Source organism: Phaenicophaeus curvirostris, chromosome 4 (assembly GCF_032191515.1).
Source record: "Phaenicophaeus curvirostris isolate KB17595 chromosome 4, BPBGC_Pcur_1.0, whole genome shotgun sequence".
In the NCBI taxonomy this organism is placed as follows: Eukaryota; Metazoa; Chordata; class Aves; order Cuculiformes; family Cuculidae; genus Phaenicophaeus; species Phaenicophaeus curvirostris.
In genome coordinates, this window is record NC_091395.1 from 51,108,762 (window position 1) to 51,131,197 (window position 22,436).

The 22,436-nt window shown below is 39.8% G+C and overlaps 2 protein-coding genes across 7 annotated transcripts in view; one reads left to right on the top strand and one right to left on the bottom strand.

Moving 5' to 3' along the window:
* Positions 1-3,482, top strand: part of CORIN (corin, serine peptidase) — a 128,497-nt gene extending 125,015 nt beyond the window's left edge. For all 4 annotated transcript variants that reach the window (XM_069856098.1, XM_069856097.1, XM_069856099.1 and 1 more), the window contains 3 exons: positions 1,375-1,646; positions 2,718-2,851; positions 3,300-3,482. In XM_069856098.1, coding sequence (XP_069712199.1) covers positions 1,375-1,646; positions 2,718-2,851; positions 3,300-3,482 — 589 coding nt within the window. The remainder of the gene's footprint in view (positions 1-1,374; positions 1,647-2,717; positions 2,852-3,299) is intronic.
* A 7,228-nt stretch (positions 3,483-10,710) lies between these two features.
* Positions 10,711-22,436, bottom strand: part of ATP10D (ATPase phospholipid transporting 10D (putative)) — a 38,498-nt gene continuing 26,772 nt past the window's right edge. For all 3 annotated transcript variants that reach the window (XM_069856095.1, XM_069856094.1, XM_069856096.1), the window contains 10 exons: positions 21,626-21,752; positions 20,421-20,605; positions 18,502-18,811; positions 17,802-17,878; positions 16,767-16,892; positions 16,090-16,290; positions 14,277-14,357; positions 13,964-14,068; positions 12,454-12,641; positions 10,711-11,262 (listed from right to left, as the gene is read on the bottom strand). In XM_069856095.1, coding sequence (XP_069712196.1) covers positions 10,779-11,262; positions 12,454-12,641; positions 13,964-14,068; positions 14,277-14,357; positions 16,090-16,290; positions 16,767-16,892; positions 17,802-17,878; positions 18,502-18,811; positions 20,421-20,605; positions 21,626-21,752 — 1,884 coding nt within the window. In that variant the 3' untranslated portion in view covers positions 10,711-10,778. The remainder of the gene's footprint in view (positions 11,263-12,453; positions 12,642-13,963; positions 14,069-14,276; positions 14,358-16,089; positions 16,291-16,766; positions 16,893-17,801; positions 17,879-18,501; positions 18,812-20,420; positions 20,606-21,625; positions 21,753-22,436) is intronic.

The window sequence follows — 22,436 nt, forward strand, 5'->3', positions numbered from 1 at the left end:
GAAGCCAACGATCAAAGCAGATTTTTAAGTGCTCTGGTGTTTTAGACAAAATGGTTCATTATGTGAAGTGATTTTATGAAGTTCTCATGAAGTTATTCTTATATAAGGACCATATAAGAATAATGCAGCAGAAGTATTCGTGCAAATAGTCATGATTACTTGCAGAGGATATAAATGGGAAGAGCTACATTAAGCATTGTGTCCTTTGCTAGTCTTATTAATATAGTCACCCAAGTTTTGTCAAGTTTGTTTTGAAATGCATTACACAAAAGCATCCAAAATGTTAAGGTTTGGGTTTTTTCCTGAATGTAGCACAATACATTCTGGGTGTGACTGCTTATTGCTCTGAACAATGCTTTTTTACCATGTTCATAAACACAATAGCATATGAATATTCTTAGCACTTAATTTTATAACTTTATGGGAACACTCACAAACTGAACATTATAGCCTGAAAGATCATAATTTTCATAAAACTCAAGATAAAAATAGCCTTTATTTAGCAACAAAATGTCTTTACAAATTATAGAATTTACAATGCTGTTGAATACTATGCAAAAGCCGAAATTCTGCGTGCTCTGATTTACACTGCTTTGATTAAGCTTCAGTGCTGTCCAGTTACATGGAACTGTCTTTCATCAGTTGTGAAAAATGCTGACATTTTTAAGGGTTTTTAGAATCACAGACTAATTCAGAACCTGTGACTTATCTTGTGACCAGTTACAATCTAGAGATTACACCCTTGAAGCCTTTCATAAAATCTGTTATTCTCATGTGTCTCAACAGACACCAGTTCATTCTTCACACTTGTATCATATGCATAATTTTTTTATGATCCTGGATGTGGACCAAAAGAGTCTTAAATGACTGTAGTAGTTAAAGTAACCTTTGATCTTGGGAGTAGGGAGTATGTTTGGCATAGACTGAAAGCCCAATAAATAAGGGACTTTTCCCATGGCCATCATAAAGAATTAATTTTCATAATAGAATTGCTTCTTTGAGACTCCTGTGGGATTTCTGCTAGACTTACTGCTGTCAGCAGCGCACTACTGAACAAAAGTGCCACCCCAGAGAATTCTGTACAGACTCATGAGGTAGCATGTGAGCACATAAGACTTGAGCAGGATCCAGTCACTTTAAGTCACTTTGTAAGCTTTAATTTGCTTGGTAACAGGCAGGAAAGAAATGCAAAGCATTGCCCTTTGTTGCTTAGATCTTAAGTGTAAGTAATGATGCCTAGATATTTGTTTTTTCTTGTAGCTTTTATATGTGCAAAGCACAATGTGCAAAAAGTTGGAGAGAAATCTATGTTTTAGCTTAGAAGAACACCCTTGATTGAGATTTCCTATATTTTTTTTTTCTTTTTCTGCAAAGGAGAGAAAATGCAGCTGTTTGGAAAGTAGTGTTTGGTATTAGCAATCTGGATCATCCTTCAGGCTTTACACAGACCCGTCTCGTGAAGACCATTATCCTCCATCCACGCTACAACAGAGCAGTTGTTGACTATGATATTAGCATTGTGGAACTAGATGAAGATATCAACGAGACAAGCTATGTAAGACCGGTCTGTTTGCCCAGCAAGGACCAGTTGGTTCAGCCAGACACCTACTGCTACATCACAGGCTGGGGACATATGGGCAACAAAAGTAAGATGAATATTTCTGGGACTCTTGGAAAAAAATGTTAACTTGCTACTGAGGTAAATCAAATAAGTGATCCCATTACAAAACTTTATCCATTTATACTTATTAAATACAAGGACCTGTAACTATTCATGAAGAGACCTAGCTGTGACAAGAGCCTAGCCTTTTCCAATTAGCAGCCTGAATTTATGCTCCTTAATCCTTATTTAGACAAGTGGCTTGATTTTCAAAAATATTGAGGATCTAGAAACTCCTACCAGGGAAGTGACCTAAATTGGTTACAATTTTACTGGTTTAGGTTGTAGTCAGAACTGTATTGAGAGGATATCAGATCATCAGTGGATGATCAGTTCTTCGTTCAGGGAAAGCGGAAGGCACTGAAATCATTGGCATACAGGCTGGGGTCTAGGGCAACTCTCCGTGGCCAACGCTTTGCTGGGAGCTCCTAACCCTAACTTTAACCACAACCCTCACACTTTGGACTTGTGACACAATTTTTTTGCATCCAGGCATAATTGTGTTGGTTTTCTCTCTCTGAACAGAACCCTAGTGTGCTTTCTTGTTCTGCGGCCACTGCAATTCTTGTGTCCCATGACAAGAACAGTTACATAAATCTTTGCTTTGACAAAATGATTCTGCATGAGTCATCTGCAAATTATCCTGGCCCCAACCCTGTTAACGCTCTAGCCATTGTGTTTCTCCCTCCACTGTTATAGTAATTACTATGGAAGGTTCTTCTGTACACTGGAGAAGGAAATTCTCCTTTCAGTATTGCTTCAGGTGAAAATGAATGGCAAGCATTACACCAGTCCCTGTGTACTTGGTCATTCTCCAGAGAGAAACATGTTTTATTCTAGACTCGGGAGCATGACAGTCATGAATTCTGCGATGCAGCAGAGCAAAAAAGCACCTGCTTTCACCTTAGCTTTGTGTGAAATGAGGATTCTTCTCTCCTTACATTTATTATATATTAAATATAAGTAATATTTATTATCTGTCCTAGTGGAGATATTTATCATAGGTAAGTGTTGGTGTGTTTGTGTGTATGGTTGAATGCTTAATTCTGTTCTTTAGTGCCTTTCAAGCTTCAAGAAGGAGAGGTTCGCATCATTTCCTTGGAACGATGCCAGTCATATTTTGACATGAAAACTATTACCAGCAGGATGCTGTGTGCTGGCTACGAGTCTGGCACGGTGGACTCCTGCATGGTAGGTCTCTCTCTAAGGAGAAACTCCACCTAGACTTGCTTTTAAAAACCCAAGTACAATACAAGGTGTAATGTACTTCATCTACTATAGGAATGACAACCATTATTTACATATTTTAACCCAGCTTTTATTATTGTTGTAATCAACTTCACATTATGATAATGAAATGCTGCTTGAAGACTCTAAGGTTTATCTGTATTAGTTAACTATCAGACCAATTTTTTTAAATTTGTATGAGTCCTTTTGCAGGTAATTTGTTGTACAAATGTAACAGGGAATAAATACTGGCAATGCTGTGTGCTGCTCTATAGTTCGGCAGAGCAGCCAGTTTTTACAGACAAGTTACTTATTAAAGACAGACCATTCTAAGAACTGAGACACAGCTTTAACTGTATGACTGCTGACCACGTGCATCCCCTACAGACCATTTTTCTCTTTGACATTGCAGGGTGACAGCGGAGGGCCGCTTGTGTGTGAACAACCTGCAGGGCGCTGGACTTTGTTTGGTTTAACATCTTGGGGCTCTGTCTGCTTTTCCAAGGTTTTGGGACCTGGTGTTTACAGTAACGTGTCACATTTTATTGAGTGGATTGAAAGACAAATATACATCCACACCTTTCTGCTAAACTAACTCCTGATGGTAAGAATCGTGCTGACAGACAAAAGAAAAAAGGAATCGGCATTTCAGCACTGAAGATTTTGCAGTCCAGACACTCTCTGAAAAGGAGTTTGAGGCTCTGTCCCTTCTTGTGTGGAGTGATGGAATATGCAGTGTATGTTAATGGTAAACCCTCTGCTGGTGAATATACTTTGGGGTGAAATTAATAATATTTTTGACTTTTCTTTTAACTGTGTTGTGGTGCTATTCCAAACACAGCAAAAAAGGCCTAAAAGAAAAGTATTAGCCACTTTCTGCCTTTCAGCTATTCAAACTAAGCAGTAGCACAGACTAGAAAAACCTTTTTGAATACCTATTTTAATACTATTCAGTTAGTAGCACATGCATTTTCACTCACATGTCATGAGGAATGAAATCGGTGCATTCAGATGGTACTGACAGGACATATATTCACAAGGGAAGCACCAAGCACGGCCATACCACAGGCTGGAGGGTGGGGGAGAGATCAACAAGTTTGCACATCAAAGTACACGTGCAGGTCTCCAAAGGTGTGTAGCTGTGAGCTGCTGGTATGCCTGAATTAGCCTATTTTGTCCCTCAGGGTGGCTGACTTGCATGGACACAACCCTGCACCATCCTGACTTCACAGCTTCTGTTTCCAGAATCAGCTTGGGGATCCCTGTGGGACAATAGATGGACCAGTAGGCCAACAGACCCATGATTACCAGTTACAGCACCTCATACCCAAACTTAACTTAACTTTCTGAAGTTACCACTGTCTCTGTGTGTCCAGGAAACCCACGTCTTGACAGCACCACGCCGATCAGCACATTCATCAAGCCCACTAGCTTTTTTCCCCCATTTTGTTCAGTGTGTTCAGCCTATAAAACGTGCATGGAACATCTCCAGCTGTGTGAAAACGTAACAGGGTTGGCAATGCTACCACCCTAGAGACAGTTAGTTTGAACATCTGCTGAGAGATGGAAAATGCAGATTTAAAGTGCAAAAGATACAGTGCGAGCAGTATCCCAAGCACTGGGAAACTGGGTAATTTTGATAGGTCTCTTCCAGTATCTTGCATTGAAAGTTTCATTTTGCATAGCAAGATTAAACAACTGGGAAAAAGAAAAAGGCTGAAAGAAAGCTGAACAACAGAAGACTTGGATTCCAGCTTGTGTTGAAATGCATGTTAGAAATACGTTAAGTGAAGTACAACAACTTAATCAGCAAAGGTTCAAAGAGCCCTGCTCATGTGCTTGGTAGCCAGAGAGCTGAGCGCTCTGTGCAGTAGGTAAGAGGCTAAGTCTTGATACCAAGAGACTCTGGTTGAAAAACATTATAATGGGAGCTTGACACCTAGTTATCATGCTGAAGGGGAAGCACGTTATCAACTGCTGCAGGTGAGGTCCTGCACAGCTTGCAGCTTTCGGAAGGCAGAGTAGGAGGAGTCAGGAACCTGAGGATTACAGGATGAATTTCACCAGGGAGCAAGGCATTTAAAACTCATGTGTTTTCAGTGCTGCACCTGGCCCACTGTGAATCCAACCTAAGGTATTTCATTACCCTCTCTGCTACCTCTGGCATGTCCCCATGACAACATGGCAGGGCCTTGTCAATACCATGACTGCCATATGTAGAAACATGCATTAAAAAAGCTAATTAATGGACGTTTCAGGTATTACTAATCATGTTACCACTAATCTATACAGATAGAAATAAAACTTTACTAAAGCAGTGGTCCTGATTTCCATATAATCTACTTTAACATGCCTGACATTAGACATACTAGGCAGTGCTGTAGACGACATTATTAACAAATATTCAATATTTATGTTATGGATTCTGAAACTCTATTTAAAGTGACTATTGTATCACTGTTTCATGCTCAGAAAGAAAACCCTCTAGGCTTCACTAGGTTTGGGTTTATTTTTTTATATGTATTAAGGATTTTTTTTTTCTACTATAAGCGCTGTTCTTCCCTTAGCTATAAATGAGAGAAAGCAGCTGTCACCATGTTTTTCCAGTGCAAGTACATTACAGCTGAAGCAGGTTATCAAAGCCCTTGCCTCAAGCACATGGAAGCTGGAGCTCTCAGTCTCCAACTTTGGTTTTTCTCCAGGGCCAGGATCTGCAGCTGTAGGGCAGCACCATTCAAACTCCTAAAGCTGATTCCTGAGAGTTACCAGAACAGGCAGACCAGAGGCTGTCAGAGCCAGCCTGCCTTGCCATCCATCCTAGGTTTCAGCGAGATCTGTTTTCCACAAGGGAAAAACAAGGTACCGTTGTGAAATGAACAGCCCAGCTTAACATCTCTCTACCAGATGAAGTGGTTGGTTAGCAGGTCTGCATTTTGTAAAGCACTGGAGTACATATAGTAATTTCATGTAGATATTAGCACTACCAAACAATAATATGTAATTATACATTTTAATTAACTGGGTTTGGCCTGCCACCAGTTACCAAGCAGAAACAAAGGAGAGCCCTGCTGAAACACATGGTCCAGACCCCTCCTGAATGGGATCAAGTCTGAAGAAAGCACAGGCTGAGCCCCATTCCCCGAGACCTTTTAGGAGGGAGCAGTTGAGTCGTTTCCCTCCCCCTACCTGTGTGTGACACAACATTCCATGTAAAGAGCAAATTTGTAATTTTATAAATGTATTTTTATACTGCTTTTTTTATGTGTGCACATGAAATAGACATACTTCTCCTTCCACTGTAACAAGTGTTTCTGTGTGCTAACATAGCGGCTACAATCACAGTTAGCTGTTTTCTTACTAGTCTAGCCTCACTGTAAGGTAACAATTGTGGGTTTTAATTCTACCACAGCTGCAGCTCCAAAAGGCAGCAGTGTCACACAGTCAAGCAGATGCTTCTTTCTAGCTGTACTAATAAAAATTTACAGTCATTTTCCAAGTAACTTCTGTGTTGAAAATGTGTTTTAATCTTCAGAGAGAGAGAGATCCAATGTCAATATGGAGATGTGAAGTTATAACTTTAGCAAGTAAGCCTAGAAATAACCTTAAAATGTTTTTTGGTTTTTTTAAAGCAGTCCTAACAGCCCTGTTAACACTACCACATTTGTGGAGGTTCTGGCACTACCACTACGCTACAACTTTTAGCTTCTTCTGCTTCCAGTATAGAATATTACCAAGAACACTGCTGCAAAGAACTACTCTGGACTGAAAAATCTGAAAAATTAAAGCTGCAATCAAATTTCTCTGAAAACATTTTGTTCTATGGCTTTCCTCAGGAATACAGTTAGTCTGAAAAAGCCATCTCCTTTTAACTGGTATGCAGCATATATCAACATGTTGATATGATGAAATAAATATAATAAGCATGCAGAAATTTAAAATAGTTAAAATATGCCTTTTCATTACCATCAACAGTAAGGTATGTAGGACCATGAGGGCAAGAATATCATAACCAGGATGAAATAGGAATAAATTTTAAAAAAAACAAAAACCAAAACCAAACTGAAATTCAGCTATGAGGACATTCTTAGCATAGCCACCTTCAGAACTTGTTTAATCTCCTCGAAGAGTAAGGGCTGGTAGGAGCAGTGGGTGCTCTGCTTTAGCTGGTCCTTAGCCTTGTGCTGCAGCCATCAGGACGGAGAAAAGAACCACAGCTTGTACTGAAATTCATCTCAAACTGTGCCCCAGGCACCGAGCAAAGCTCACTGTGCTGTGAAAACACTGACATACTAAAGGCTATGGCTGACGGCCATCTGCAAACGTTCAGCACAGGTGTGGCTGCTGTGAAAAAATAAATTTTAAGAGAGTATTTTTTTCTATACATCAAAAAATGCACATCAAAAAGTGAGTTAAGCTGCTCTAGGTGTAGCTACAAAGTCTAGAGGAACTGAAGGTGGTTGTTTTGGATTGTGGATTGTTTTAAACAGACCGTCTTGAAGTGTAAATGTTGTGCTTTCCCTCGTGACATCTGGAGGGCACCTGTGAGATGATTGTAAAAATCTTGTTTTCAAAATGGAAAAGTCAGGTCACACTGCACCTAAGCACAAGAGTGCAGAAGCGAGCAGGGGATTGTGACATCTCTGGTGCTTAAAAAAAAAAAAAAAAAAAAAAAAAAATCACAAAGGCAACATTCAACTGTTGAGAAGCAAAGGGGGAGTGATTTGCTCACACCCTTCACCTGGCATCATTTCAGATATGGCCAATTAACATTTTGAAGCTTTTAATAAAAAGCTCACTACCCTCATCTCCCTTTCAGCAAAAAAATAGTAAGTGATGGCAGCAGACAGCCCTTAGACATTTCTGCTGCTTGTCCACCAAAAAACCCAAACCAGAACGAAACTAAGAAAGAAAGGAAAAGATCAGGTTTTAGACAATGGATAATTTTATCACTTAGACTGCTTGTCAAAGTCCTCTAAAAGAACACAACTTACAATGGGCAATTTTGAGCAACATGCCCCAGTAGGAAAGGAAAAAAATTTGTAGGACACGCACATATATATATTGCTTTGTCCCACTTCCAAGTGGTACAGAAGTTCCTACAATTTCAGCACAGAGTAACTTTATTTAAAGGACCTAAAGTTTCAAGGCACCCCACAGGGCCTGCCATTTCTGAGATCCAGATTAAATAATCCTTCAACTAGTTTAAGAATCCATCCTGAAAGCCTCATTGCCCTGAACAGTGAGTCGCGGGGTGACTAAGCTTGTAAAAAGCCCCAAAATAGCAATTTCAGCATCCCAGAGGCACCATGCAACTGGGCCCAGTTCTGAGGGGTGACTGCCACTCGTGCTTCTTCATGTAGTTATTTTGATGCCACAGCTTGCAGTCACAGAGGATTTTGGAAGACCTTACTCCAAATGCTTACAGCTTTTGTATGATACACATGTGGACTCCTGAGACTAAATGATCAGCTCCCTCCCAAATACGCTGGCAGGTTCTGCTCCTGTGGCAGAGGCAACAAGAGGTCAGGTCACAGACTAGCGCTATTCCCCAGACTCCTTTTTCAAGTGATAAAAAGGGAGGAGCACTGAGCCCTGCACTCCCTCAGGCCGCTGCAGCAAGTTCCACAGCCCCTCCAGGAGAGTTGAATGTACCTCAGCTGTAGAGTCACAGACTTGCAGAACCATAGGGCAGAATAATCCATTCTCTGGGGCCACAAGTGAAGAGAGGCTATAGATTTAAGGTGCATAAGAAACATTCAGGTGAAACAATACAAACAAAACCAGTATTTGACTTCGAGGGCAAGAAAGCACTGGACTGCCCTCCTTATCTGGAACCCTTCAAAACAGGAGAAGAAGGGTAGAGCCAAGCCTGCCTTGTGGCTGTGGAGCAGAGCAGGTGAATTCACTGAGTCTCAGTAAGCCTGTTCCTGTACAATTCTGCCCTTCTACCAGCTAATCTCCCCACACAACCTACTGGCTGTTCTGCACCTCCTTTGACACCACAGTTCACATGCCTTGCAGAGAAAGCTAAGATGTTTCACTCAAAAGTCCACTCCTGGCAAGGTGCCCCCCGCAGCAAGAAGGATGCTACAGAACCTCTGAAAACCACAACTGCAAACCAATGTGCTCAACATGATCTCTTAGAGTTTGAATATCTGCCATCACTTCAAAGGTCCCCACTAATCTTATGTTAGAATTTAACAAAAATATTTCGTCATATGTTGAACCAAATTTTAAAAAAAGTATTTGCAGAAAGGTCTGTCATTGCTGGCTCCTTCCACTGTTTTTCTTCTACAGGCTAAACAAAAAGGGTATTTTTCTCCTCACTAACACTAGGGATGGAGTCAGTCCTAATTAGATTCTACCTTTTAGAAACAGAACCATTTTAAATTTTTGGTAATGTGTGGTGACCTGCATTTGAATGAACTTAGCATGCCCTCAGTATCTGCCCTGAATAGCAGCAGCTGTCTGAGACCTCACAGTGTTTGTTTAAATTCTTTCAGAGATCTTAAAAGATGTGGAATACGTCATCTTGATGACTGACATGGAAAACTCATGGTTCAATTAAAAAGCAGAGCCCTTGCCTGAAACACAAATAAACACATGAATCTTAGCAATCTGAAAGCACAAAGTTATAGGAAGAAAAAGAACCAAAAAATGGGCTCAACACTAATAATTCATTAGAAGCTACAGTTTGAGGACACTCTTCATTTCAACAGGTGCTACTGGATACAAACAATTTCCTAAGTTTGTCCATAAATTGGCCACATAACTTTTGAAGGAGGGAAGTAAAAAGGAGGCAGTATTTTAGACAGTCTGGAATCCAGAAACAGCCACGTGCGCCTCAGTCAGCTTTTGCACAGTGTGCAGAGCTGTAGGAAACTGGCAGAGGCAGGACATCTCCAAGACGGATGAGCAACACAGCTCAAATTTCGGACACGCAATGGGCTATACCTTCTTTTGAGCAGCCTTTAGCTATTTCTTATAAAAGCCTGGAGGAATGCACAAACACCTGAAGAAGAGTAATACCATCAGCTATTTATACCAAAAGACCTGACTGCAGCCACCCACTGCCACTGGCAGACAAAATTGCAGTGCCGGCATTAGGCAGAGTTTAGAGAAAAGTCAGGCAGCCAACATCTGAGTTGGGTGAAGTGCAAGGTCCAGTCAGTGGTGAATTACATGAAACAGAACATGCAGACAAAGAGAAGAGATGTAGCAGAAGGATGAACTACCATGGAGAACAAAAAGCTGCACCAGGATTTGTTTTTTTGTGGAAGAGGATGGTGAGGGAGACACATGGCACACATCTCATCTGGGCCACTCTTCCAATGGTTACAATTGTGTTTGGCCAGCATGGAGATGGCCCCATGCAATGGCCTGGTGAATAAACCGGACTACAATGGTTAGAACAATCGCTGTATACACATACTGGAGAAGTCTTGCAGCAAGCCACTCAGTAACACTACATCCCAGCCCTTCTGCTTACTTCATACCTCATCAAGTGGTGAATCTCAGGGAAAGCTAGGATTTTAGGATAGCAGTCCAAAGGAGAAGGCTGACTTACCTGAACCAAAGACTGCAAATCTGTATTCATGCAATGTCCGTAACACCCCGAGGCACTATGCAATGTTGCATATAAGAAATGAGAAGCATGCAAAGTCTATCATGTAAAAAAAAAAATACAAACCCCAACCTAGCCACTTCAGTCGTGAACATATTAATAAATTAATGAAAAGCTTTATAAACAAAAAAGCTTTTAAGGAAATGTGTGCATTATCTACCTTGGCTGAAGAAAACAAAACCACAACGCAGCATAAATCAGCAGTTATTACTCTTGGAATTTAAACGGTTAGCATTCCAACTTTGTGAAATACATTAAGTCATCTTCTCAACACAAAACAGAATTCAAACCTTCTTTATGTGTTAGAGAAACAGCACTGCTGCCCTCTTTGGAAGCACGCACAGAGACTTTGGCACGCGAGTTACTACTGCCAGAAGTGTCTGAAGCAGTTTCGTTTGATGAATTCAGGCGTACAATCACTTCAGAGTTCAAGTCATTTGTATTCTGAGACTGATCCTGAATGTCTGGTAGGAGAAAGGTGTCCCCTACTAACCCACCCCTTGAACAGGACTCAAAAGGTGTTTTAGGTGTTGGCAAAACACTGGCAGTGCTTTCTTCCTCTGGTACAGCACCTATGGCTGAGCTGGAAGACCCAGAAGTAGCCTGGAACTCCACTCTACAGTTTACAATACAGTCGTCTTTCCATCTCTTAATTGCTTCCCTCTGCTCCTCGGGGGTCAGTCTGTCAAGGTGCTTGGCTCTCAACACTGGAGATGGAAACAATGTTCCTTGGAGAACTCTCAGCAAATATCTATAAAAATAAAACGGTTTCAAATAAGCTGAATAGAAGCAGACTCAAAACTGTTTCCAGCAACACAAAAGGAAACTAAATACTGATCAAGTAACCCTGAGGCCGCAGCAGTCTTTAAAACAGTCTTTGAAAATGCTGTTTCGTGAACAAAAACCATCAGCCAAGCGACTGCACTAGATCATGTTTTAAAACTCATGCAGTCTATACTGCAGCACTTTATGCAGAAAGTGTGCTCAGACTGTGCCTAACGATATAAAATGATGTCAGGTGAGTAGGAAACAGCAGTTACTCTCCCCAGTACTTCTCTCAGTATGTCTGTGCAGTTCAGTTTCACGTCCCACTTTTTTCTGAAATGATGTGAGAGGGAAGAATGAATGAATAAATTGGCACTGGAGGCATTTAGCTAATAGGCTGCAGACTTGAATTCATGTTCAGCCAGTGAAAGGAAGATGGCTATGGCTACTAAATACAGCTAAATCAAGTGTTTGATGAAGTCTCTTTCATTGGTTTTCACCTGCTTTGGTTTTGTGTGTCAGCTTATTCAGGGGTCTCCCTGCTCAGTGTGCAGGCTTCTGGGACCTCCACCCAACGCTTCTGCCTTTCCAGGGTGAACGAGTTATCTAACTTGGAGTTATGACTTCTTCACTGTGACAAAACACTTAAATATTAGGCATAATAAAAACACAACTGAAAATCCCTTGTGAATTTAGTCAGCATGTTTCTATCCCATAAAGAAGCCTGTATATGCACACTTCATCCTAAACATTATTACATATATTCATCACGTAAATTTCAAACAGAAAATGGTTTTGCAAATAAACACAGATGAAGCACAGTACTTCTACATATAGTACATGTTAAACTTTGATCACTAATTTAATTGATTTGTATATAAACTCTGTGGTAACAGAAATTTGGTTTTCTCCCCCAAAGACAATACTTAATATAAAATATATAATTTAATATAATATAAACCACAAAAGAAATTTTTCAGTTACTGACATTTACTTTGAGAACATGTCACTAAAAAGCTGTCTCTGCATGGCTTGGTCTGAGTTATTAAACTTTCTTTACATTGAGGGTGGGAGGGCGGAAGAAGTGCTCTAGCCACAGAGATTTATACCCTGGCTGACTCAAAGTAAACCAATTCTGTTAACACCAGCAATCTACAGTTATAAAACAGAAACGTACCTGGGTAGCAGAGCAACACAAGTAGTCAGGAAGCAAACTAAGTAAAATACAGGGTCTACTATGTGCTTTTCCATGATCCAGTACGGATTTGATGGTGAGTTACGGGTTTTCCAGGTTGCCCCAAATGCCAGAGTGAAGAAAAAGTAGAAAAGGATGCTGCCAACTATAACTCCTGCGTGTATCCAAGTCTGCAATTCAGAAAAGAAAAGAAATCAGATTTAAGCTGTAAACACAAAGATCCATAGCACCTGTATGTGTGTACTCATGCATACACTGTTCCTCCAAAGACAGAGGCTTAATGTAACAGAGGATAGATCTGCTCAGATAATATTCCTAAATTTATACAAAACATTCCAGTAAGAACAGGGCCTTCTTCCTATAGTTTATATGTAATCCAGCCATCTGATTTTTTTTTTTTATTTTACTAAATGCATAGCTTTTGATTCCTTTGTAAAAGATATTTTTTTGTGCCCTTTGCCTTGGATGACCACCTCATCCACTGGCAGCAGAGAAAGCCTTCTCAAGCACATGGAGGCAAGATCTTCACACAGCACCACCCCTATAAATCCTGCTTGTGACATTAATTAACTGTTCTGTATTGGAATTTTCTGTAACTTTATACCTAAACAGCTATAATAGTTATTATTGAAATGACACAGTCACTGATCTGACGGCTTACTGGCATTTAAAAATGCCAAATAAACCAAACTTAAATAACATGTTCCTGTCCAGAGTTTGGATCATGTTATCAATATATTCTCAGTAAACACATTTTTATAACCACTCCCATGCTCCCACAAGAACACTAAAAATCACAACTTGAAATTTCATCCATTATGAAACAATGCTAATAAACACTTTCGAAAAAAAGACAAAGGAATAAACCTCATTAATCTGTCCTTCTACTGTAAATACTATTGTATTTTCTTTAAAATTATGCAAAATTATAATTATTACTGTTGCAAGGGCCATAAATTTATCCAAGCTAACACAGATGCTTTAGCTTGTGCTGACTTTATGAAAAACTGGAATAGCATTTCTGTAGCATACCATTTCTCTAGTTCTGGCACCAAAATATACCTCTCAATTGTTTATCCTGGCCACAGACTAGATAATCAGTTCCAAGCATTCAAAATTAAGAGTCCACATTATTGTCTTTGAGATGCAAGCTTTGGGAACTAACGAAGGCTGAGTAGATCACTGGTTGGTTTTTACTATCTGCAAAACTAAACTGACATCCCCAAAACCACCGTACCCAAATGAAGTAGGATTCTTTCACTATTTACAAATAATTCTGAGGCCAAATTTTGTTAATTTTAGTCATCCAAGTCATTCTAGGGGCTTCAGTGAGAAATGCATTAGGAGAGGTCATGAACAAAATATTTAGGTTTTGGATCTTTTATACTTAATTCTGATTTGTATATGAAGGTCTTTCTTCTGTTTATCTGTAATGAAAGCTGTATGCACATACGTTGTTAGGAATATACTCTTATAGAAACAAAGTACTCACCACAGACTTGCACTCAATGAGAAGGTGAAATAGTATTATGAACAGTGCTGCTGTGTTTATAGGGTTTCCAAAAGAAAGAATGTCTATGTCCGAGTCACAGTAAGTCTGCAAAGGAAGACAGCGGTCAGCATAATATATTCCTTAATAAACAAAGTGGCCCGAATTGTTTCAGTACCATACGTATTTGCATGCACACAGTTCAGCTCAGTACCAATGATGAGAAAGTAAAATCAGACATTTTATTGTATTCTCTAATTTTCCCGAGTTTTCAGTATGTCAAAATGTATAAATGTATTTCATACCCACAACTTACAAAGTAAGGCACAAAAAAGCAAATGAGACTTTGGTAAAAAGCATCCAACAAGGTTATCCAGAAAGTTGAAGGCAAATAAGCCTGTAAGAAAAAAAAGATAACAGCATTGAAAAAAATTGAACAAACTGCTGCACCTTTAATTAGGCATAAATTTGGATTTGGAGAAAGATTACCTGCAAAAGTAATTCCAGTTTTCCAATGAAAAGGCTTCTTCTATGTTGTGGTAACAAGAATGAAGACCTCACTCCACACATGTAGCTAACTTAGTATTTAAATCAGCATTCAGATCTGGGAACTCTCTGATCTTGCAGCTATTTCTACCAGAAGAGCCTTCCCAGAGCCTCACCTAACTGAGTACTAAGGAAGGGAGAGGGTTAAGGTCAGTGAATCACCCTAGCAGCTTATCATCACTGAATTCCAAGACCTAGTTTCTTCTGTATTGATCCACTTCTTTTTGGTACATGTGCGTCTGCCTCTTAGTTTGTGCTGCTACCACAACAGTAGTTGATTTCCCAAAAATATTGTAAATCAAGCAACATTAATGTTGGGTGTGTAAAAATAAATGTAAAAGTCCACGAAGAAACAAACCAAATGGTCTCCTCACTGTATATGCCTCTTTCTCTTCTACACCAGGCATAGACTTCTGCCAGGTTATGTAGATGAGACTGTACAAACTAATACGCAACTCTTTTTAAATAGTATTTGTTAGACTAGACTTCAACAGACCAAACCAGAACAGAATATTTTAGATGGAAGAGACCTACCGTTATCATGTAGTCCAACTGTCTGGCCATTTCAGGGTTGAGCAAAAGTTAAAGTATGTTAGTAAAGGCATTGTCCAAATGTTTCTTAAGCACTGACAGGCTCGGGGCATCAACAGCCTCTCAAGGAGGCTGCTGCAATATTTGACCACCCCCTCCGTAAACAAATGCTTCCTAATATCAAATCTGTTATTGAAAGGCTATGACCATAAAGAAAATGTTGAGTTGTAGGTGAATCATATGCTCAATGTTTCCTCCCTCTGGGCTTCTTGTATCTATTCTGACTCAGGCTCAGTATGCCACTGCCTTCAACTTCCATAATTTTTAATTAGTTTTATTAATTTTTTTAAATTAAATAATCAAGTTAAAATTATGCTAGAATTCATACTAAGCAAAACATAAGCCAGGAAATTTATTCTGATTTATATAATTTTTATTTAGAAACTAACCCCCGGTCCCAAAGTTCTTCTGTCCTTAATGTCTGGACAGAATTTACTTACAGAGCAGATATGACATATTGTGTTTTCATATGGGACAAAAGTGCCACCAGCAAATTACAGAACACACTAAATGGCAAGACTTTCTGGAGGATTATTTGAAAGGCATTTGCTCTGGTTCTTATCCATTCCTCATTAATTTTGCAGTTGAGCCCCTTACATGACAGTGGAAAAAAAAAGTATCTAGTGCCCTTATTTTTAAAAGTAAGCCCAGATGCTCAAAAGAAACCAATTTTGATGAAGCACATTGACAGCTAAGGCAGTGAATGAAGCATGCTGGTAGCAATGTTTACCTAGTATGTAACTACACTTCAAGTCCTTAATTTCTCTCATCATCCAAATGTCTGATAAGATTGGGAGTAGAGCTGAAAAAAGCATAAACTTCTGAATCAAAAGACCAGCTTTTACTTGTGCACATAAATTTCAGTACAGGCCTAGATATTTTTCTAATAGAGAAAGGGGTTTGCTGGTATGAACCATTAAGGAAAGAAAGACAGAAATGGCTCAAACACTGACCATTTCAATTTGCTTCACATCAAGCATTCTTCAACCTACCACAGATTTGTTGCTCATCATATACAGTTGTGGGAGCTGCATGAGTATCTCTGCAGACACATCTTTGTCCAGCACACCGTAAATGATGGGTGGCACTGACGTAAAAAGGAGATTGAAAAGAATCAAGATCCAATGGTCAGTCATTGATGTGCCAGAAAACCCACAGAAGAACTGGTACCAGAACAGGAGGTTCACGTAGGCCTGAAAAGTCAAAGATGACATGATAAAATATTACCCATAGACAAGTGTTTTAAAAGCCAGGAGGAATACAGGCAGACCTTCTGTTTGGTTACCGTAATCTCTAGCAAATCAAGTGTAAGTGCTGTAGAGGTCCTGCCAATCCGACACTTTGAAATTGTATTTGACTAGCACACAGCTTTAAATTTCAAAACTGAACATGACTTGTTTAAATAGTCATTCTGCCACCACATTAATAATGCCCATTACTCTCTGTTTATTAAATTGCACAATGGCTTTGAGCAAGTAATTCAATCAAAGGAACGAATCTGCTCTCTGCAGACATAAATGGGAAACTGAATTGTTGGACATATGCTTTTTGTGTCTTTTTGAACCCATTCACAATTGAAAATTTAAAAAACACTATAAAACCCCATTAAATTCTTCACTGCTTTCAAATACGCAAACTGTAATTCCCCTGGGGCAGGATAGGTACATACCACATTCTTGTAGAAGAAGTAAAGCACCATGTTGGTAAGTCTGGTATAACACCAGTGACCATGGACAAGCAGCAGCTTCCTGAGGTGTCTAAACTGAGAGATTGCAAAGTCACTTGCCATCACAGCCTGCAACACACACGGAAGAAAGGATATGTTATAACCAAACTATTAAAGATAAATTTCAGATACTGCCAAGGAGCAAATTACTAACTGTTATAAATCATTACTTTTTATATATATAGTGCTTATGGTCTTACCCTCACTCAAATCTGAGCCTCTCAGTGCAATATCTTACATTAATACACACAGCTCAGCTCAAGACAACCCAGGCAGAAACATAACTGTCTTTATTATTGCCACATAACTTCAAAGAAATCATCACCGTTAACGCTGCTTATTTCCTGGCAGGACATGTGTAATAAGGAATTCAGTGACAGGCAGCAAGCTCTGCTGTTTGGAGTCTGAACCCCTGCAGCTTCTGAGTGCTCCTGGAAGATTATAGAATGAATCATAGAATGGTTTGGGATGGAAGGGACATTAAAGATCATCTAGTTCCAACCCCCTAGACTAGATCCTACTAGATCAGGCCACCCAAGGCTCCATCCAGCCTTGCCTTGAACACTTCCAGGGAGGGGGCATCCACAACTTCCCTGGGCAACCTGTTCCAGTGCCTCACTCCCCTCGTTGTGAAGAATTTCTTCCTAATGTCTAGTCTAAATATTCCCCTCTCCAATATAACGCCACTTCCCCTTGTCTTATCACTACATGTCTTTGTAAAAAGTCCCTCCCCAGCTTTCTTGTAGGCCCCCTTCAGGTACTGGAAGGCAGTTATAAAATCTCCCTGGAGCCTTCTCTTCTCCTGGCTGAAGAGCCGAAACTCTCAGCCTCTCTCAGATTGCCACAGCCTGGATGTGATCTCAGGCTGCAACTTCTTCACAGTAATGGGCTGTGGAGTCACTAGACCTCCGGGGGTAAACTCTGAGCTGATTTAAAATGGAATTTGATGTCATTTGCATCTGTCATTGTACACACTACCTGCATGCCTTCTTGGCCTGATATTCCTATACCAGTGTCAGCCACCTGGATCATACTGACATCATTGGCACCATCACCTACAGAGAAAAAAGAGAAAAGTAAAAATCAAAGCTAGCTTCTCTTATTTGGAATGCAACCTGAAGGCAGCTGGCTATCATATTGCCATGGAAGCGGCAGGAAAAGACAAATGTACAAGAACACCAGAGTGTTCAGAGAAAAACATTTTTACGACCAACAGTGGTCTATTTCTATTGAAAACCCTAGGATTAGTAAGCAGAAGGCCTGACAGAAATGAGCTATATCCTTCAAAAGGATATTAACTGTTCGTTTTGTCAGAACTTAGTTGGCACGCTGAACAGAAAATATGTGTATTTTAAATCACAGTCAGTCATCTCCCCTCTGTTTTAGGCAGTTGTAATGGAGAACAACCAGGAAAACCTCCTTACTTGCTCCTTTGGACATGTTACATAACACTGTGCATGACTGCTACTGTTCTTGTTGCTTTAGACTACCCCAAGTAAGTTTAGGGACTAAATCTACTAGTTCAGAAGACTAGCATCAGCTTATGCCAGAGACAAATATAACTCAAAGGATTTAACTTGCAAAGTTAAATTTTGTGACAGACAATACCAAAAGCATAGGAGACAAAAAAATGGCTTGTACTTCTTTTCAGAGAAAAGAAAATAACCACAGGACTCACCTACAGCTAATGTCGTTGCCTTTAGCTTATTTCGCACCAGTTGGACCAGGACGCTCTTCTGCAGTGGTGTGGCTCGACAGCAGACTACAGCCCGACATTTTTCTGTGAGTTCCAAGAAAATATTTTGTAGGCTATCATGAAGGACATACTCTAAAGTCCTTCCATCAATAACCAGGCCTGCACTGAACCCTGGAGCTTGGGTGGATGGACTTGCAGAGACAATCTCAAGTTTCTGACTGAATTTTTTTTTGGAAGGAGTATTTTTCTGGAAGCCTTCTAAAATTTTCCTCATCCCCAAGGCACAAGCATCCTAATCAAAGACAAGAAATACAACTTATTAAATAGTGTTGTTCTAGCTCCCTTTTCAATTTATAAAACACCTAAGGGGAAAAGGTCAAATGCTGCCCTCGTTTAGCGTTTCATTTGAATCCAGAAAGGCTCTGACATGAGGCTGAATAACCCTCTAAAATCACAAAGGATCAGTCTGTTGCTAATAAAAGGACTTTGCTCAAGTAGATTGACTTGGGTATCATACTAGAAGGTAAAAAAATGAAGTAAATCAGAAAACGTTCATAGACTAGTGAAAACCCTAACCATTAGGGATTCTGTAACATACATACAGCTTTGATAGAAGACTTGCTCTCTACATTTCTATTGTCTGGCAAGCAAAGCTAAAAGTGCTTTTCAAATCAAATTACAGGCAAGCTGCAATGAATTACTGAAGAACTGGCCTTGTGGAATTTTTCATTTTGTCAGCATCAATGTATGATGCCCAAAAGATTCTTGATATCAATATATGGAATGTGTGTGCTCTATAGAAGAACACATATTCTTAAAACTTCTCACTATATTACTTTGAAATGCAACAGTATCAAATCCTGTTTGTTCTATATCTCAAAGCCCAATTAGAGAGATGAGCACTTCCGCAAAAGGAGCTCAGTTCTCAATGTTAAGGAAGACACTTGGTGCCCAACAGGAAAAAAGGAAGAAAAAAGCATTAGTGAAAATCAAACCTCAAGCTTCCCTCAAACACAACTGGACTAAAAAACCTTTCTTTTTCGCTATATTTTCCCCACATTTACCACTTGCCATACAATGTCTTATGGCAGGTACAAACTGAATTTCTAAATTAACATATAAGCATAGAATAAAAGAAAAATGAAAAGTCTTAGAAAAATCTTCTAGCCCCTTAGAGAAGTCTCAGATTTTGTGTCTCTGCTCTGAGAAGAGACATTTCATTCCATGGCTTTACCAGTTACAGTTAATCATTTCTCTCTTAAGAAATAAAAAATTTATAAAAATCAAGATTTGAAAAACAGCTGGTTGAAAGCATCCACAAGAGGACACAGAGATCAAGTACGATTAAACTTGCATCCCAAGCCAGCAGCTTTTTTAACCACTCTTCATTATATGACTCAGTTACTGGGTACTGGAGAGAAATTGGCATTTTCACTGATAAAATTGTTGGCAGATTAGTTTTCTTGAATACTATCCAATGGACTTCTTTGTGCATTGATGCAAGACAAACAGGGCTGAGGGAATATATTACACACAGCAACACAAAACTTAAAAGAATTTGCAAGACAGTAATTCTTATATTGCTAACATGCTGTAACTCACAGCTATTTGAAATCTCTAATAACATGTGAAGCATGTCAACTGTCATCTATTCAATTAAGATAATTAACCATAATTTCGGGACTGTATATAAAGAGGCGTTACATACATAGAAAGGATTTCATATTTTACCTGCAAAGAAGCAACCCATTGATTTTCCAAAATTTTCACTTTCTAAGAAATCATGCTGTCTTTGGTTGGTTGGGAAAGCAAAGAACACTGTTTTTCTCTAATGTCCTATGATATAGCCTGACTGGCTATATTTTTGAAAAAAAGAGAGAGAAGTGTAGTCTTCCACTCACCCTACTCTGTGATTTGAGAGTGAAGATATTGTCATCTGGTTCCAGCAGTTTACAAGCATAAGCAATGTTGACAGCTGTCTCTCTCTTGTCACCTGTCAGCATCCACATTTTTATTCCTGCTTTCCGTAATGCCTGTATTGTGTCTGGAACACCTTCCTGCAGGCGATCTTCAATGCCAGTGGCACCTTAATTTAGACAAGCAGAATGATTAGTGCTGCTGTATTTCCAAAACCAAAATGCTGTCAGAGTGACAGGACAGGACAGTCCTCTGTATGTATCCACATCCCAAAATAGACATCTTATGGGCATGTTTGGGAATTCCTTCCACATCTTTCTGTTCCAGAGCCCATCACTTTTGAGACTATTGACATATACCCTCATTACAGCCTCAGAGATCTCTAACTCCTCACAAGACCGTTTTAAGCCAACTTTTCCTCATTCTCATGGTGGTTTCATCCTACAGGGGTTATAGGACACAAACTCCCAGGCTTCTCATGCAAATACACTCCATTATTCCCTCTCCCTCCTACCTCAGACTACCCCAAATCTACAGCACAGCAGGTCTCCACAGTGACTAGACTTTCCTCCGCTAGTGCAAAAGAGCACCTGTAGACCACATAATTCCTTAAAAACTACAGCAGCTAGCAGGACAGCTCTTTAGTATTAAGTTTTATAGCATTTCTCTAAACATATGTGGCACAAAAAGTGGATAATTACACTTTTCCACACAATAGGATCTGTCTCTCTTCAGCTTCTAGCATGAGCTGCTTTTACCACCACAGTCAGATCTTTGCACCTTTTTTCCAAATGTTATTTGCTGGGCAGTCCTTTAGAGTTACTATCTCAGACCGCCTGCTGTTCACACCAAACATTTTTCTTTTTGTTTTGGTCTCCCAATTTCTGCTCATCTAAATGACCATCAGAGGAATGGTTCCTGAAGAAGCATACCTAACTTCTTATCTCTATGTTACTGTAGGAGGACACAGCACGATCATACCTGCTGTGCCACAAATGCAACAGTGATGTGTTTTACAACTAGTACAAACTTACCAGTAAGATTTATGAAAATTCAGGAGTGACAATAAATTCTAGGTCTGTAGAAAGCCGGTGCTACACAAATTGAGGATAGCACAGCTCTTTGCAGGCAAATTTCAGTTATGAACATCACAAGCTGTTTCCTGGGAGTAAGAGCATTTTCTACCTACCGAGCAAAGTTAGTTCACTCTCAAGCCTGATGGCAGATTCAAGCAGCAGCTCCTCCCTATTGTCAATACTGGTTTCTGCTAAAAAATGATTATTTAACCACTCTGCATATTCTGCATCGCTCATCACCTACAGCGGGAGAGAAAACATACAGCATGTATCCATATTGTGCTTTGAAAGACACCTCAGAAGCGTCCTCAAGTTCCTTCTGCTGTCCACATACTGAATCTAGAAGCGCAGCCCCTGGCAGAGCATTACTTATGTGCTGCTCAATGGATTTAGTACAGCGTTCACAGTGCTAGATTACTTTGCCAGGCTTCACAAGCCAGGTCACTCACTGGCACTCTGAAGGTTCCTGGAGCTGCCTGACACATGTAATTTAGATGGAAGAGAGGCAGGCCAATGAGCTCCCTACTGCTCTTTAATTGCAGCATTGACACAGTCACAGAATCACTGCACAGTTGCCTACAGCTTGATGCCTGCACAGCTACACTACCTGTACTTTCACTTTGCATAATGCTTTGTAAAGAGGCTTCTCCCCTGTATCAGCCGCTGTGGAATTTTACATCTGATCAGTTTTGAATTTAGAAATGGAATCTCAAAGCATCATTTAAGTTTTGCATCCAGAGCTCATAACAGAGCAAACTGTTTGTGAAATCCAATAAAACTAGGCTGACTTAATTTTTTTTCTGCATCTGGAATTCCAACCAGGTTAAGTTTCACACAAGGAAACCTGCTCAGGACTCTTGAAGAAAAATCAGGCTATTTGACAACCTTGTTTTACAATTAGTCTATTAAGTTGTTCGGCAGTTT